Source organism: Poecilia formosa, unplaced genomic scaffold (assembly GCF_000485575.1).
Source record: "Poecilia formosa unplaced genomic scaffold, Poecilia_formosa-5.1.2 Scaffold6, whole genome shotgun sequence".
Classification (NCBI taxonomy): domain Eukaryota; kingdom Metazoa; phylum Chordata; class Actinopteri; order Cyprinodontiformes; family Poeciliidae; genus Poecilia; species Poecilia formosa.
Genome location: NW_006799945.1, coordinates 5,845,240 through 5,863,357, shown reverse-complemented (window position 1 = coordinate 5,863,357; position 18,118 = coordinate 5,845,240). Strand labels below are relative to the sequence as shown.

Here is an 18,118-nt window from a genome sequence, read left to right as displayed (position 1 = left end):
CTGGAATTTTTTTTGTTTGTTTGTTTGTTTTTCCTCCAGCTGCAAGACAATACAAGACATACAAAAGATAAGAGTACAAAGGCACACAAGGCCATGTGAGGTCGATAGAATATCAGATGAATTATTTAGAAAAAAAAAATCTGAATTCTATCAAACACAGTAAATTGAAGTAGATGTCGATCACTGGTCTTATACACAGTAACTTGTGGACACAATTAAAACCTGGCCAATGCAGAAAAGGCAGAACTAAATAAATATTCCTAATAAGCTATATGAGCTAAACCTGTATCAAAACCTGTATCAAAATTAAATAGCATAGATAAAATTATCCACAGTCTAGATAACCTTTGATCAATCTTGAAAACGTTATTGTGAACACTTTGGCAAACAAAATCTGTGTCCAACATTTTTTTTTTTTTCTGTAAGTTGTCCCATGTCTACATTTTAGCAATTTAAATCTTTTCTTGATGCTGCTGTATTTATTTACAAGAAATGCATTAGCCATGAGCCATGCTCTAAATACTAACTCTAAGTTACAAGAAAAAAAAAAAAAAAAAACACACACGCACCCAAAGCTTCTTTTGTCAATAGTGCAATAAAAATCAATTTGCACTGTTGTGCATTTCACAGAGTGGAGACCAAATTTGCTTGCTCAATAGACCATGAGGGTCAGTTGCTCTGCGCCACTCAACATGCATCTTGCATTCTGCCTCTGTTCATTGGCTGCAGCAGTCAACTTTAGATTAAAGAAATGCCAAAATGGAAAAATGAGCAACATGAACTGTGAAAGCTGCGTGGCAATGACAGGTTCACCATAGAAATGCTACTTTACACTTTTAAACTAAGTTTTATTGCTTTCTTGACATCAGTAAACATAGACTTGTGTAAGCAATACTCAAACATAACACGTTATTTTCAGCAGATATATGGCACTTTGGGAAGTATTGCCATTACAGATTGAATCTGCTTTTCCATTTTTGTTACTATGAAATGTCCCAGATCGTCATACTGATTTTATTATGAGATAAAGGTAACTTGAATGAGTACGAATACAGTTTTCATAGCATTTTTTTTTTTGTAGGGGGAAACCCTACCTAAAGCGATCTATAAAAAAAAAAAATCCTTAAATTAAATGTTATTTATTAATTGCTCATTTTTGTAGAAAATGAGTTGAAATTAATTTTTCTCATACAATTTTTGCCAGACCATTGTTCACCAATTTTTATTTTGTATGTTTTTATAAATCAATAAGAGTTGATGTCTAATTTTTAAAAAATAATATTTTTTATTTATAGGGGTAAAATTAAGCATAGAAGATGTTAACAATGTTCAAAAATACATTCATGGGCAGTTGGGACTTCCATTTCTTCATATTGAAGGGGTAAATTACAAGAAAAAAAAAAAAAAAAAAAAAAGCACGGCATTACCCCGTGACCAAAATAACTCCATAATAAAAACAAACCAAATGAAGCTGAGCTTAACTGCACATTAATCTGAGCAAATGTGCATCATAATGTTCATACTTCAATGGCTTTGTTATTGTTTCCAATCCAGACCTGTGTGAGTAATTGTATTGTTTTCACCTGTGTCTTCATCTCCTCTTCCTGGAAGCTCATTGGCATGCATGATGATACTTGACTGGGTGCAACATTTCACCATTATTCATGGACAGAGTACACCTCTGAGCGAGACTGACAGATCAAAAGATGATGATGATAGGTTGGGGCTACTGGTGTTTTGGGTGATGAATGGCCCCATCGTTCAGAGATGGCTTCGCTGGAGGAAGTTTAAGGATGTTTTTCATCTAGTTGTTAAATTTCCCACTTCTGATGCACACTGCTTTCAAATGTGATCCGTGCTTATGTGCATGTGCATGAGTGTGTCAAACACAAAGAAGGGACAACAGTCTAAAGGTACGCTTAACTTTTTTTTACTACCACAAATGTACTAAAATGTGTAGAATCTCCCTTATTTCCTTTTGTGTTATCCTTTATTGAACAAGGCAAACCAAAACCCTCTCCCAGCCCCTCCTCTTTCCCTCCAGCTTGTTGTTTTGGAGTCATTCATCAGGAGAAGTGAGACTGAACAATCAAGGGAAGCGCTGGCAGGATCCCTGTAGAGATGAGGCAATATTGAATTGATGGTATCATTTAAAAGCTGGAAAAAAAAATAGAAGAAAGAAAACAACACTGTTTTTTTTTTTCCTTACTGTCTAAATGAGACAGCCGTGTGGGTTTCAGTGCATTTCATGGTCTAATCTCTTAACCCTCCTAAAAAAAAAAAAAAAAAGAAAGAGATAGAAACAAGCACTTTTGGAAAAAACGCTGCTTGTATCTTTGTATGGATTTTCAAATCATCTTGAGAGAGAGTCGCTCTTTATAAAGTGTTTGGAAAAAAAAAACAACAACAAAAAAACTACCTTACAGTTTTGACATGACAACCATCTTCTTTTTATAGCTATCGAAGCAAACACTGACTCCATAGAGGATTTGATGCAGAGGTTCCAGGACAACTTTCGTGTTCCCAACACACCAACCAACATGTCCCATTACCAGCATACCGTGCACAGCTCATCAACAGGCCGGCGGAGGCTCTCCAGCCGCACCAGAGGTAAAAAAACAAAAACAAAAAAGAAAACAACTCTTAATTATGGGCAGTCTGCTTGTCACCAGTCCAATACTACTAGCCTGATTTTGTGAGAACTGCTGAAGTGTTACTACATTAAAACAAGACTTTAAAAGAAATTAATAATATATTCAAAAATGCAATTATTACTGCTTACTGTAGTTAAAATGTTTTATTGAAGAGACTCGTACATTCCAATGTGGAGAAAGATTTTTCATGCCTTGCATAAATCTTGTGTTTTGGGAAATAATTAGTTGTTCAAAAAATCATTAAGGCTTTGTCTTGGCATAAAAATATAGACATTGGAGAATCTATGTTGAGTAAGTTTATATGTTTGACTTTAATGCGTTTAAAACTAATTGAAAACCAGAATAATTGTGCATTAGAATTAAACTACAATTATTTGTTGATTTTTATTCTGTATTTTATTCCCTTCTACCACAGAGAGAAGGGAGCATAGCTCTGTTTTTTTGTCTTCCCACAGATTCTCTCTCATCTTATACAGTCAAAACATAGTGACAGTTTTAACAAATATGTGAAAATAATAATAATAATAATAATAATAATAAAAATTGTTTATGGAAGTTGCGTACTGCAACTTTCAACACAAAACAGAACTGTGCATAGTTATTTGTAGATGTTCTCAGCCTCTTAAGAAAGCATGCAGGTGTTGGGTTGTGTTTGGAGAAAAAAAAACATGTAGACACCATATAAAAAGTAAGATACTTTCAAATATTATTAAGACAATATTATTTAAATAATTATAAGTAATTGGGAAGAGTGATTATTCTAATCAGTCTGGTATTTTCATGTTGGATCAATGTACCAACCCCAAAATATACATATGCACTAATTCAGTTATTATTAATGCACCACCTAGTTACAGTACTTCTTTTTTAAAATAAATGTATTCAAAATGAAAATGCTTCTAGAATGTTAAGCTAAAATGCATTATGTTATCTCAGTAAATGTCAAGGTCAGGTAACTTTCAGAGTCCCACTTGGTACTGAGAAAGCTCTCCTTGAATAATATTGTAGACAATATGTGCAAATATTAACTTGATTCTATGGACAGATACCACGTTTTATTTACTGCAGAAGTGCTGACTTCCACATGTTTGATGCTTGGACCGAAGTTGTTGGAAAAAATATTTCCCTGTGTGACATTCTCATCTTTTCCCTTTTTTCTCCCCACATATAGATGTTTCAAATCATCAAACATGTTTTACCCAAAGACTACAATTTGTGTTTTTATTTTATTTTTTTACCACTTTGATTTTTACCTAGAATGTCTCCCATTAATGCAGTTTTTGTCCAGCCTTTGTCTTGTACCTCGGTACCTTTGCCGCATGTCTTCCCCTCTTTCCTGTCAAAAAATGGGGAAAAGGCACTAGCACAACCAAATATAGACTAGAAAAAAAGACAACAAAAATCAACTGGGTCAATAACCTTTTTCATACAGGGCCGGAATTATTTGACTTTCTATAGTAAAAAAGACCCTAATTTGTAAACTGCATTTTGTATTCACTGTCTGAAATGTTATACAAATGTTAGAAATGCTATATAATGGTTGCTCTGCATGGTACTTTTAAATATGCATGGCTACAAAACCTTTATAATTTATGAAAAAAAACCTGACATCTCATTTCAGTTTTAAGATCTGATCAGGAACATTAGCACTGAATACAGCTCATTACCTGCAACGATATTTTCAGTCACATATGCTGTAAAAATACAGTCTGTGTCGTTGGTCATGCCATTATGACCACAGATGAAATTTGTATTATAATGAGACATTAACCTTGCTGAGTTTACCCGCCCTTGACAGGATAACCATTCTTTTACTTTAAGTGCACAATAAAAGAATAACACCGACAATTTCTTTTCTTTCCATATTGCACAAGTCTTACACATTTTCCCCAATCACACGGCGATTCAGAGCAATTACATTATAATATAAATCATTTCAATTTGTGTTGTTATTAATTGCCATTGGGAATTTGATTGGGCATTACTTAAGTGTATCATGTGTCAAATTACTGAGCAAAAGAGACAAGGCGATTAATTCCCACAGCCTCAAAACTGTGAAGGGCATGACTGAGACGTGCTTTTCGAGGTCAGTGGTGAAATACGTTCTTTGTGAGTTCATAATTTAAAACCGTACAACGGTTCCTGAAAGTTGACCCACCCTACAACAAAAATCATAAACACTTAGTTGGACTGGGGTTAAAGGCAATTTAACTGGTCAGACTCCAAAGATCAGTTCTGCACAAAAGGATAAACAATGTTCACAGAAATGAAGTAACTCGACTTTATTTCGGGACAAAGGGACCAAAGATATGTTTCATTTCGGTTGTTAATGCAACTTGCAAAGCAGCTCTATGCAGTTCATAGACCTGCTTTTAAAATGTGTAAACCATCGTTAACCCACAGAGTGGAAAAAACAGAGAAGTTGTATGCTCATATTACCTTTTTATCAGTGTCTAAGCATGTACTAGCACCCAGTAGATGCTGTCACCGGTTTGCTGGAAAACCCCCCCCAAAAAAAACAACCTTTGATGTAACTTAGATATGTACTGCACAATCTAATACATCATTGATGTGTTTTACAAGAAGCTGTAAAAGGTATGTGGACTGGATAATTGAAGTTACTTTCACAGATTCACATTATTTTCTCATTAACATAACTTTGTGTTATGCAACATCAAGAATTAATGAGCAAACAGGCCTCAGTCTCTTTCAGTTGTTTTTTTTTGAATATCTGCCTGGTGAAGTCTTTTACTTTGGATTTAAGGTTTCTTCAAAGATACAGTGTTTTAGTCAGCCAACGAGATCAAGACATTCACATGTTTGTCCTCACCAGCGTCGCTTGTGGCAAAGAGGAAGAACGCTCACAGGAATTCCTGCTGTGGCTCCTCCTCCCACAGCATGGTAGCACAAAAGTGTTGCTAAAAAAAAATGGGTTCACTTTTTTGTGAGCAACTTTTGCATCTAAAAGAGTCATGATTTCTTGAGGTATATATATTTTTTTTAACTATTTGTTGTTCCTAAAATCTTTGCCGTTCTGACCTACTCAGAAAAAAATAAATAAATAAACAAGCACACAGTTTCACAATTTTTACTGAACAATACCACAATCTGCACAGCTTTTATTTGGTAACATGCTGATGGTGTGTGACGATGCACTCTTGGAGCTAACAGACCAATATTGACAACAGTAGCAGCTGGCTTGTCTGCACAAGAGGAAACCTTATTGTCTTCAGCGTCTGTGTGGGAGGGAAAACGGTACTTACTGATGGAATATGATGCATGGGGTGTCGACATCCAGCACCACACAGCAATTTTCCCAAAAAGTTTCTTTCTAGGGGTGAAGAAAAAATAAATCCAAGCTAATGGCCAATCACTGAATGCGAGTGCTGTCTGTGCCCATCATTGTCCACAAATCTACGCAGAACACCAAAAAGAGCAAAACGTTTTTATCGTACTAATAAAAGTTGCAAAGATATTTGTTCAGTGATAAATAATTTTGACAAATTAATTGTCAAAATTATTGTCATATTTATCACAAAAACTATTAGTGAGTTTTCAGTAAGATGCAACCTGGCAAAGCTGTTCTGGCAAAACACTGCATCTGTTCATTGGGTCCCCACACCTACTTATAGAGATATGCACTGTAGCAAAATTCCTTATTCCCTGTTCAGCATATTGTCCTAGTTTTAGCTGCATCATATACCTGGACTCTTGAAATGTTGACTCATGCATAAATATTATTATTATGCAGTTGTAAAATCCACAGTTCACCAGCTTGCATTTCCGTTTTTTGGAAAATATGTAATTTACTACTACTACTACTGCAACTACTATTAATAAGAATAATAACGTTGATGACAATAACAATATATATCTTCATAATCATAGAAATTTTATTAGGATTTCATTGAAATTGTGATGACCAAAATTACATTTAGCAGTAAAGTTGCAATTTATGTCATCCAACTTATGTTCAGTAATGGTTAGCTGAATATTTTTATTTTTTCCAGTTGGTACATTTCTTTGTGTTCTACGTCTGCAGTATTGCCTGTCATTTAATAAAGCACGGGTTGCAGAAAGGTTTTAGCTTAGAAAAGCCGGTGAACAAACTAAACGGCTCAATGAGGCATTTCTTTCCCGTTTGGTTTAGTTTGTACTATTTTCAAGGAGAGATATTGTTTTAATTGTATACTTTAAAGGTTCTACAGTTACTGTCAGATTCAGCAACATCAAATCAAGTATTTATTCAGCTAATCATATTTGCTAGTTTTATGTTGTCTTTACAACCGCAATCTAAAATTCCCACATCTAGAAGGTATCCTAGAAACCCGTGAGTAAACACACTGAAGTAATATTTATGTCAGTGTGAATAGTAGGTTTGTCCTACCTTATTTGCATACGCTTCTGTGCATTCTAATCTCCACTGTTCATGTCTTTCAGCGTGCTAGCGTGGTGAAGTGCTGGTGTTTGATGTTTTGCAACAAGTACTTTGTCTTATTTCAACAACGATAACCTTATGGTTAATATCTGGGATTTCTCCTTAATTAATGTTTTGAAGTGACGCATGAAAGTATTAGCTTTTGGTGTCTTATGTGCTTGCGGGTGCGGAAGGGGGAATGAGAGACAGCAAGAGGATTTTTGTTGCAGAGCTCGGTTTCGCTTTCAGTCGTCTTCAGTCTTTGGTGCAGACCAAACGCAGTGATTACACTTGTTGGTCTGCAGCCCTCAGGCGTCTCTTCACAACACGCCATACATATGATGCACTGCCAAGCTGGAACAGTTTTTTTTTTTTTTTTTCCCCCTAATTTTTTTGGAAACTGTAGTAAGGCAGGAGAGTAGAGCTCCTTGATCAGGGAGCAATCAAAAATCATAATTATGGTGTTTAATATAGAAAATGAAAAAAATATATATATTTACATGATTCCTCATTTATTTGGAACCTATTTGATTTGACTCCAAACTTTCCAAGTCTTGACTTTGTACTTTTCTTGGAACTGATATGTCTTTACACAGGACTTCACTCAAGACTTGATTGGACAGAATTGAGACTTTCTTGTGCCGTGCAAAACAATGACTTAGTCCCACCTCTGTCAATAGTTCTAAAGATGTTTGATGGACTCTGTACGACCTATTATCTTGCTGTTCTTAGCCATAGTTTTTGTGAAGATGCTGCATTAGAGGAATTCTCCTTGTTCAGCCACTGGTTTGACACTGGGTGTATTCTGGTGAAACAACGTGGAAGCACTCTTTGTTGATTCTTCATCTGTTTAATGTATCTTCTATTGCTTGCTTACAGTATTGGTTCTGTAGTATGAGATCCAAGAAGCTGCTGGGTATGAAGCACAGCACTTATTGAGTTTGTTTTATGTTCTGTGAGGCTAAGCAGTGACATTAGGCAAATCTTCAAACAGAAAATATCTGTAGTGAAGCCAAACGCATTTGCAAAAGATAACATTCCCCACAAGCAATGACAAACTTTTTTTATTTTATTTTATTATTTTTCTTTTTATCCAACACAAACAGTGTTGTGTTTAAGGGGGAGAAAGGGAGACATATCCTTGATTAAGACACTTCAAAAAGTGATATGTTCTATATTCTCCATCACAACAATTGTTCAGTCATTCAGCGTGATGAATCCAGTTAACTTTTTTGCAATAACTGTTGCTGTAGCTCTCTCAATTGAAGTTAACCCAAACTTGACTAAGAACTTGTGCTGCATAAACTTAAATTTTCACTTTTGAGCTTTCCCTCAAGAAATACCCTTACTGTTAACTGCTTTAATTTTCTGTTGAAAGTAGTTTCAAACCATAGACTAGTTGATAACAGTCCAACACTCAAGCTTTGCAGAAACTGTATTAGGTGCAGCTGGCATGAAGCCATGTAGAGTGAAAACAGAGATCTGGTATTGATTACAGTCAGCTACTTCATAATTATGATTACCCAAAAATGTGTTTTTTTTTTAACTGATATGTGTAAACCGATTGCAACATCCCTTGCATAAAATACACATTGAATTAACTTCAGGGGAAGAAGTTGTATTTATGTTGAGTAACTTAATTAAAAACATACAGTTCAACTCTAAGTCCTGATTTTAATTTATGACTTAGCATATTGGAGAGCTGCCAGCGGAGCATTTGATTATGGCAGGTGCTATAATCCCATCAAGCTAATTTTTCTGTGTGCTATGGTTATTCTCTGTGTCACACGCATATCTTCTGTAGCTTTTGTTGCACAAATAGTATGACTACATATTTTCAAATTTTCAGCTCAAACACTTTGATCTACTATGCAGTTCTTTTTTTCCTCTCATTCACACACCCATAAGTGTGTCAGCAGCAGTGCTGGAGTTTGGTGTCTTGCCTTTTGGAGCTTCTGAGTAGAATTGAATCATGCTCACCCCACTGGAGTATGCTTGTAGATTACTGTAAAAAAAATCTGATCTATTGTATGTTGAAACATGTTTGAACATTGTCAGTCTTGATGAATCTTAATGCTTTTCTGGTGGTGTGCTCTGCACAGATAACGCCAAAAAGGGCGGCAACGGCAGGGATTGATGTTTAACCAGCATTCATCTGATGACTTCAACAAGTTGTCTATTTTTATCCAAGCTGCCCATCTCTACTTTCCCTGCATATGGTCACCAAAGCTCTTCTTTATATGTGCAAATGTGCGTAGCATCCAGCTATATTACATTTTGGAACCAGCAGAGATGATTTGGAGCTGGTGTGTCTGTGTACAGTTGTGTGTTTCTCTCCCTTTTTTTTTTTTTTTTCTTCAGCAGAGCAGTTCATGAAGCATGAAATTAAACTCTGAACGTATGTAAACGTTATACTTATTGACAACTGATTTGAAATTCTGTGGTCTTTATCACTTATTGACTTTGTAATAACAAATTTAAAACCAATTGTAGTTTTGTGATTTGAGTTGGAGAGAGAGAGGAAGATGGAAAGTGTGAAGGAGGGAAAGACATTGTCCATTTGCACTCTGTTCACAAGATTTACAACTGTTCCTTAAAGAAACACTCATTACCTTTGTGTATAAGGAAATGTTCTTGCTCAAAATTGTGTTCAAAAGCCATGTGGTTGAAATTCACTGGAGAGCTGTGCAGTTTTTACACAACTAATGAACAGTTATGGAACAATATTTATTGGTGTATTTGCAGAAGGCTGGGAAGATTTACAACGGTGCACTAGTCATGGCTCTCTATCCTGACTGAGAGGAGCTTTGAAAGGAGCCGCTGAAGTGCTCCTTTGCTTAACAAAGGTCATTACGATGAAATTGAACTGACCTGTTGTGCATGTGTGGATGGGGTGACTGCACACAGTTTAAATGAGTCACTACGTGCAACACAGCCGGATGTATACCAGGTCATACTATTGATCTAATTCTGTTCTCTATGATCAAAAGAGCTTCTGAAGCTTTTGAAATCAATGAGTTCGTGGTTTGAGACATTTTGATCTTTGGTTAAAGTACTTCACTGAAAATTAATGGTGGTGGATACTTCAAATTCTATTATCCATCCAAAGCCACACAGCCTTAATGCTACTATATCTATAGTATTAGGATGTCACAATCTTGTATCAAAAGATTTCCGTTCATTTTTTTTAAATTTTATTAATGTAACAATCTAAGACTCACAAAGGGTGGACATGTTTAAAATTTAAGCCAAATTCTATCCGTTCATTGCAACAATAACATTTCATGTGCACATGAAAATGTCTAAAAGAGAAAACATTTGGTAATTTGTTACTGTACAAATGACCAAATTTACTAATGTCAATGTTTAATAGAGGATCCACATACGGTCTAAAAGGCCAGCAAGTCAGGATAGTCATCCTGTCAAAATTAGTGGCATTTTCAGTTTTTATGTCCCAACAGTCTAAATCATGTATTTATCTGCACAATTTACACACAGAAAGAAGTTAGCTCAAACCATTTATTGTAATTATACTAATGCAACACATTTGTATATGTACATTTTATATTCAGCTGAGTTTTAAAGGCTAGCCAATGTATATTCATGCATTTTTTTTCATTCCTTTTTTTAAAGTTTACAACTAACAGTGCATATATTAGTTTTTTTCTGCACAAGCTCACTGTCAAGGGGGGTAAAAACTTCTTGCATCTAAAATGATAACCTGGCATGCCTTTTCAGCAAACACCTAGCTAAAATTCCTGAGTGGGTTTCACACACTTTTCTATTTGCTTATTAGCTCCAAATAGCCAGATAGACTCTTGATTCTAGTGAGATGCAATAAAAAAGACATTGAAATGAGTGCACCCAACAAATACTCAGCCCACTGAAGTACATGAGGCAAGTGGTGGCTTGTTAAACCTCCCACCTTTTCGAATCCTTTCTCTCCCTTTAAACTGGTAGCTGCTCATAAATTTTAGTTGTAAAATGTGTCAACAGCACTTATACTGCAACGCGCTCTATAATAATATTCATCATGCCAAGGTTTCATTTTGTATGAAATGGAATTGTGTGTGGACGTTTGTTTGTGTGCGTGCTTTCGTTTGCTGAATGCTTAAAGTCCAACTCTAGGGTAAAACGGAATTGATTTTTTTTTTCTTCTAACATAAAGAAACAGAGCGGAAGTAGACTGGGATAGAGGGGATTAATGAGTGAAAGAAGCAGAGGCAAGAAAAGCCACACCAGAGTATTGTCTGCCTGTATGAATCCTCCAGACCACTCAGGTCTTCTGGGTTTAACCTATCCTGCATCCCCAGAACCAGAACCGAACATGGAGAAGCAGAATTCAGCTTCTGTGCACCACAAATCTGGAACAAGCTTCCTGAAAACTGAAAAAAAAAAAAAAAACTGAAACGCTGAGTTCCCTTTGATCAAGGCTAAAAACTCACTTGGTTAGAGGTGGTTTTGACCCATGAGAAAAGGTTGATGTTGGCAACGGTGGTAGGAGTTCATCCCTCAATTGATGGATTGTCGGTTCCTGCTCTGCCTGCTTTGTCGTGTTGCTCTCTGCTGTCGGGTCCTTGAGCAAGAAACTTCACCCGCCTTGCCTGCTGTTGGTGGTCAGAGTGCCTGGTGGCGCCGGTGCATGGCAGCCTCCCCAGAGCGGCTGTGGCTACCATCCAGTAGCTTGACACCATCAGTGTGTGAATGTGTGAATGACTGATTGTAGTGTGATGCACTTTGGGTTGCTGTGGACTTGATGTAGCTCTTAACAAGTACAGGTCATTTACTATTTTACATAAACATTAACACATTGAGATGGACCATATTTAATGTCTTGGTGAGTTCCATGATGGCACTTGACAGTGTAATTTCTGCTACTGGTTTCACAGTTGGTGATTGCATGATTGCTGCTGAAATATGCAGTACAAATAAACTTGATTGCTTTTTAAAAGGAGACAGACTGACCTGCAAAAAAAATAAAAAATAAAAAAATAAAAAAAACTACTCGAGTTTACCTTTTTGTCTCTGATTTTATGATTTGCAGTTCTGAATCTCTTTGGTTGATGTAGCATGGAGTGCCTCAGGCACTCCATGCTACGTGGTTCTGACTCCAGAAGGCTGTTTTTGTGCCTGTTTGCAATTTCAAAGCTCTATTACTCATGTCAATCTGACTGGTTCACATCAAACCTACAAGGAATTTAGGCAGCTCTTTACATTAACCTTGATCCCAGCAAGACATGTGCAGCTGTCAACAGTTATACAAGTACTGAAATCTCTAAAATCATTTTAATTTTGCCAGTAAAAATAAGTCTTTGACTTTTCAGGCACTCCTTCATACTGCCTCTTATGCACAAGAAATTACAATTTCCATCCGTTTTGTTTCCTTTGTAAATTAAGCCAATGTGTCCTGCTCAGTAAAGTGAAGGCATAGCAAAAGTCAGCTGGCATACACAAATTATACCACCTATTTTAAGCTATGACCCAAGCTTTTATCTGGTTGTCTGTTTCTGAATAGGGTGATCTTTTCCATTCCCTTTGGTGTTATGTGCCATACCAAAAAAAAAAAGAAGAAAAACACCAAAGCACCTTTTTACATTGTGTCACATTACAACCGCAGACTTTAATGTATTTTTAGCGATTTGCTATAGACCAACACAAAATGAAATGTTTGACGTTTTCTCACAAAAAATATGTGAGAAGTGGGACATGCATTTATTTTGAGTTTCCTTTATTCTGACATTAGCAGTCTGGAAAGGGTTACAAAGCCATTCCTTAGGCTCTGGGATCTGAATGAACCACATTAAGAGCCAAATATTCATTAATAGAGAAAATGTGGAACAGTGACAAGCATTTTCAGGAGTGGCCTGCCAGCCTGTCGAGAGTACTCCAAGAGCCCATTGCTGATTCATGAGAGGTCACAAAAACCCAACAACATCATATACACAGCAGACCTCACTTGCCACAGCTAAAACGAATCTTAGCAACAAATCATGTAGGGATCAGACTGAAATAATCTGGAGTGAGCAAGAAAACACAGTGCATTTGGTGGTTGTACTGTGAAGTTAGGCAAAGTTCAATTCACAAGGAACACTTGTGCAAGACCCTGTAACTGTGTTGATGAAGCAGAAAAAAAACGTTGTGTGCAACATATAAACATAATCGGCTAGATATACCAAGTCTTCCCAACTAGCAGAACACATGCTCATTTAATCTACTTACACTTAATACTGTTCAGTTTAAATGTAATGTCATGACACTTTGGTGCCATTTTTACAAACTGTCGGCAATTAATTAAAATGTACAGTCTGTAACTCATAGTAAAACGTGTGAATCTCCAGAAGCCCTATCTCTCTGCTAGCTTCTTCTGCTTTAGCGTTTAAAGATTTTAGTTCCAGTAATAAAAAGTATAAAACCTGCAAACAAGAGACTTCATGACATGGTCATAAATCATAGACGGTCAAAGCAGAAACTGCACTTCACCCTTAGGTTACACACAAATGATTAAGTTTATGTTTTTGCTATTATTTCAAATGGCTTTCCCTGGAGACACAATTCTTTCCTTGTTGTAATTTGTGGCTTCCCCTGAATCTCTACATCTCCTTTTCCTACTTAGGGGAGGTATACTTATTCCACTGCGCCAGCTGACCCAAAACTGAATCAATATTATCTGTGGACTCTGCTGATGCAATATGTGAGGGATAATTCCATGTCTTAGCCCATTTTGATCACACCACCCCAAAGTTTATTCAATAAGCCATCACCACATAGAGCTATTACCCTGAAACTGGAGTCATGTCTGCTAAAGAATTGCAAATGCATACAGTTCAGCTTGAACATCTCAGAAATGGCGCTGTTGATTTGATTTGTACATCCTAAAGTCTTCAGTTTAGGCATGGATACTTGAATGAATCTGAGGAAAGCTAAGTTCAGAAATGATTTATTTATTTTAAGCTGCTGAACCTTTATACACAGTCATTGTAAAAAATTAAATAAAATTGCAATTGTAAGGTTTGGATGTGCAAATTTTCTGGTCTGCATGTATACATGCAGCCATAAATGTGTACATGCATGCATATACACGTGTCATCAGAATAATCAGATTAAAGCTGAGTAGAAAGACTTGTTAACTCATACAAATAAGGCACGAGCTTAGACCTAAAGGCTTGTCACAAAGCTGTAATAAATAGGCAACACTTTAAATGGATAAGGTTAATTATATGAACTAGAAGTAGCGAGTGAGTGAGAGACGGACTACAGTATGTCATTGTACTACCACAATGTGTTTAACCATCTTCCTACGCAGAAGATTATTAGCTTTTACAATGCAGACTGAACTCATCACCTCACCCCTTTGCTTTTCCTTAGCTCATCATCTAGCTAATTATTCTCACTACAGGGAACGTTACAAAGGACAACATCCTTTTATCTCCTGTGGACTTTCGGTTCTTTCATCAACTGTGCATGTGTGTGTTCTGTGCTGGTCTCACTGCTAGACTCGGTGTCTGCTGCTTTACTTTCCAGCTAGTTCTTTAATGGTGATAGACCAGTTAGGCAGGCAGGTAACCATGGTTATGTAAATGATGACCAACTGGGTCATTCACTTGAAAGGTCCGTATGGCCCCCGTCCGCATGTGGAGAATAAGCCAGCAGATGCCCAGTCATATTATTATTTATTCCTTTCTGTTCCTTTTTTACATGACCTACAAACTTTTCAATATGTGCTACTCCCATGTCCTAAAGTTTTGTGTGTTTTTCCCAACATGCTACTGTGCAGGATTCACTTTTAAATGAAATCTGCTCACATAATCAACACTTTTCTTTTTTTTGTTGTTGTTGTAATTTCAACCCATCTGTCTCTGCAACCTGGCAACTCACAATCCGATTCAAGAGGCATCTGCACTGCTGCTTGATCAGGCAAGATGGCAGCTGAATGATAAATGGATTAGTTACTATTAAGCTACTGTGGCTTAGTTTACAAAAACACTACATACACGTGAATACAATCTATGCATAATACTTATTAAATTGATATGACAGATAATTGCAGTTTAGCTCCAGGCACTTTCTTGCACTTTAAACATTTGCCACGTTCAAACTGCTTAATGCGCTGCAAACAGCTCATTATTAAAGAAAGACACATGAAAGACTGCTTTAAGTGTGTTTACTCACTTTGATCATTGAAATGAACAGCTCCTGTCAAATCTGCAGACACTGCATGTTCGCTGGTAGTTTATAAAACTGTAATAATGAAAAGCAAATACAAAAACCTTAAAATAATATGATAAAAAAGTAAATATTAAACAAATTGTTTGTCCAATAAAAAGAGAGGCCACACCATAAAAAAATTACTTTATTGTACTGTGAGACAAGAAGACACTGGCATTCAAGTTTTTAGTTAAAATAGGTGTTTTATGGAGCTTCCGACAAAACAAATACCAGCACAGTAGATAACGGCAGACAAAATGACTTTGAAAGATTTTTGAAATTATGTTATCTCTGGGAAACTTAAAGAAAGAATGTGTCTTTTTAATGGGATTATCTTGTGTACACATGCTCCTGTTTAGCCTTAGTGGCACAGCTGTTTGCCTTTTTTTTGTAGGAAAAAAAATATTATTTTAAATCAAAGTAACTAAAGAAGTTGGTTAAGAAAAATATTGTAATAAGGGGATGAAATGCAGATAGGAAGTGAAAGGATGGCTGGGTAGGGTAGTGATTTGTACCTTGGTTTAAATGGGTTCCTGTGTGTGTTTATTTATCAAAGCTGCACACTACCTAGGTACCAGGATCTTTCTGTCATGTGTATTATAAATGTACGCAAGCACACATTGTTTTGTCTAACTAATCTTGTTTTAGATTAGTTAGATTAAATAGTTTATCCTAAATGTGAGGATAAGACAAAGTTATTGTTTTTTTTGTTTTGTTTTTTTTTAATTAAAACTGTTACTTTCTTCAAAATCAGAAGTTAATACTAGCTAAGATGACTACATATTAAGGTAATTTGTCAAAGTCTGTATGATTGCGTTACGGCTTTGTAAGCTTCTTCACATTTTAGTTAAACGGGGACACAGCTCTGGATGTATTTCAAAGCCACATCTCAACTATAACGCTTCCTCGTTTGACCTAATGGGAGAAATCAAAACAAATCAACCAAAAAAAATATTTTAATGATATACATTAAGACTATGGACTAAATTATAAATTAAAACTGTTTGATGTGATTTATTATTATTATTATTATTATTATTATTATTGTAAGCCAATTTAAACCTTTTTCACTTTTTGACATTGTAATAAAATCACCATTCAGAAGATGTGCTAAAGTGTATTTCTTTTTAATGTGTGGGAAAAATCCATAGAATAATAACAAATAAGACCAGATCTATGCCAAAACATGAAATTTAATTTTAAACATTCAAGCTTTCCATCCTTGACAGGAACATTTGTTGTTGATTTCGTCATGGAACGTGTTCAAGCTGGTTGCTATAAAACAATAAAATAAAAATAGTTGTGCAGCAAGATAGACCATTGCTTATCGTTGTTATAACATTACAAATCAAAACCTGTGGAGCTGTGGTGACTGTTAAATTCAAGATGCCTCTCTAACTACAACACTGTAAAGACTTGAAGTCTTGAAGTAAAGGAGTTGCGGCATTCTGCTGTGTTGGTGTTTTGCTGCAGGAGAAATGGATGCACGTCACAAAATACATAATGAGGAAAGAACATTAAGACGCAATTAAGACATCAATGGAGTGAAACGAGCACATTTAATTGTATGTGTGCCCAAGCAGCGTCTAATTGGCTCCTAAACATGTAGGCTATTTTTTTTTTTTTTTTAAATGGCCATATTTGGTAGACAGTTATTGTAAATTTGTAAATGTCAGTGCCACATCCTGCCAGTGGGTAAAATGCCAAGGTATGAAATGCAGTGTAGCCTGTTTCAGCTGTTACAATTGCTACTTTTCATGATAAAGCCCCGTTTTACACCACCGCTGAACTCCTTCCCGAGTGGATTGGTTGACGAGAGCAAACACTCGCTGATGAGGTGCGATCACAGCAGTATATCTCTAAGAAGCTTTTCTTCTTTCTTTTGTTGTCTATAAAAACTGTGAAGACTTGGCTTACTTCCCGTGTTGCCTTTTAAACTTGTAAAATACAAACAAAAATCAGGTCCATATGAGATTAAATCAATGTGTTCATTTCAATGCACTTCTTTTTTCGTTTGTTGTTTTTATAAAGAATCAGGTTTTGTCCATTTGAAGTCAAAATGCATACTGTATTACTTTTTCAATTATTTTTAAATCAAAAACCAATGTCTATTAAGCAGATGATTTAATCTAAAAATCCATATGGGTCTTGAATGGCTTGAAATATTTAAAACCAACATTTCTTTGATGTTTTGAGGTATTTTAAATTTTATTCAGCATTAATATGCACACAGTCAAAGGTTCAAGCAAATCTAAATTAGATATTTTACTTCCTAGCTCAAGGATGCTGAGACATTTCTAAAAGGGATATTTTTAATGAAATCTAACCACCAAGAAAAAACTAAATAAATAAATAAAATACAGCAAATTATTGGGCATCCAGCTATTGCTGGGAAAGTAAATATCATCCTTGTAGGTGCTTTTCTTTTTTGTGTGTGTGTGTGAAATAGTTTTAAATAAATTAAATTTGTTCTGTATAAAATATAAAATTTAACACTTATTTCAGCTTTGTGAACATCCAGTCTGCTGACCCTGTGAAGCCAGCCCCGAGTTTGCTCCTCTTCCCTCGTTTTCTGCTCCCACCAACTCTGTGAGCATGTTCTAACACGATGCATAAATTCAGAACCAATTTTACACCACATTGACTGAGCTCCACTTTCCCAAACAGCCGTAGTGGAGCACTTGAATCCTACTCAACTCTCATCCAGTAGAAGTGCACCAGACCAAGAGACTGACTCTGGCTTCCAGGACAGACTTTCTACTCAGACTTAATAAAACTTTTAATCATACCCAAAATCTTTATGATGCAGGGGATTTTTCATAAGCCATTGCACATCACTTAA

At 35.9% G+C, this 18,118-nt stretch overlaps 1 protein-coding gene and 1 long non-coding RNA gene across 3 annotated transcripts in view; one reads left to right on the top strand and one right to left on the bottom strand.

Annotated features, from left to right (window-relative positions):
- astn2 (astrotactin 2) overlaps positions 1 to 18,118 on the top strand; it is a 286,714-nt gene that overhangs the window by 96,736 nt on the left and 171,860 nt on the right. The window contains exon 4 of the mRNA XM_007569613.2: positions 2,458 to 2,610. Coding sequence (XP_007569675.1) covers positions 2,458 to 2,610 — 153 coding nt within the window. The remainder of the gene's footprint in view (positions 1 to 2,457; positions 2,611 to 18,118) is intronic.
- LOC107838361 (uncharacterized) overlaps positions 5,414 to 18,118 on the bottom strand; it is a 70,192-nt gene continuing 57,487 nt past the window's right edge. For both annotated transcript variants that reach the window (XR_001664420.1, XR_001664422.1), the window contains exon 4: positions 5,414 to 6,068. This is a non-coding gene — a long non-coding RNA (uncharacterized LOC107838361). The remainder of the gene's footprint in view (positions 6,069 to 18,118) is intronic.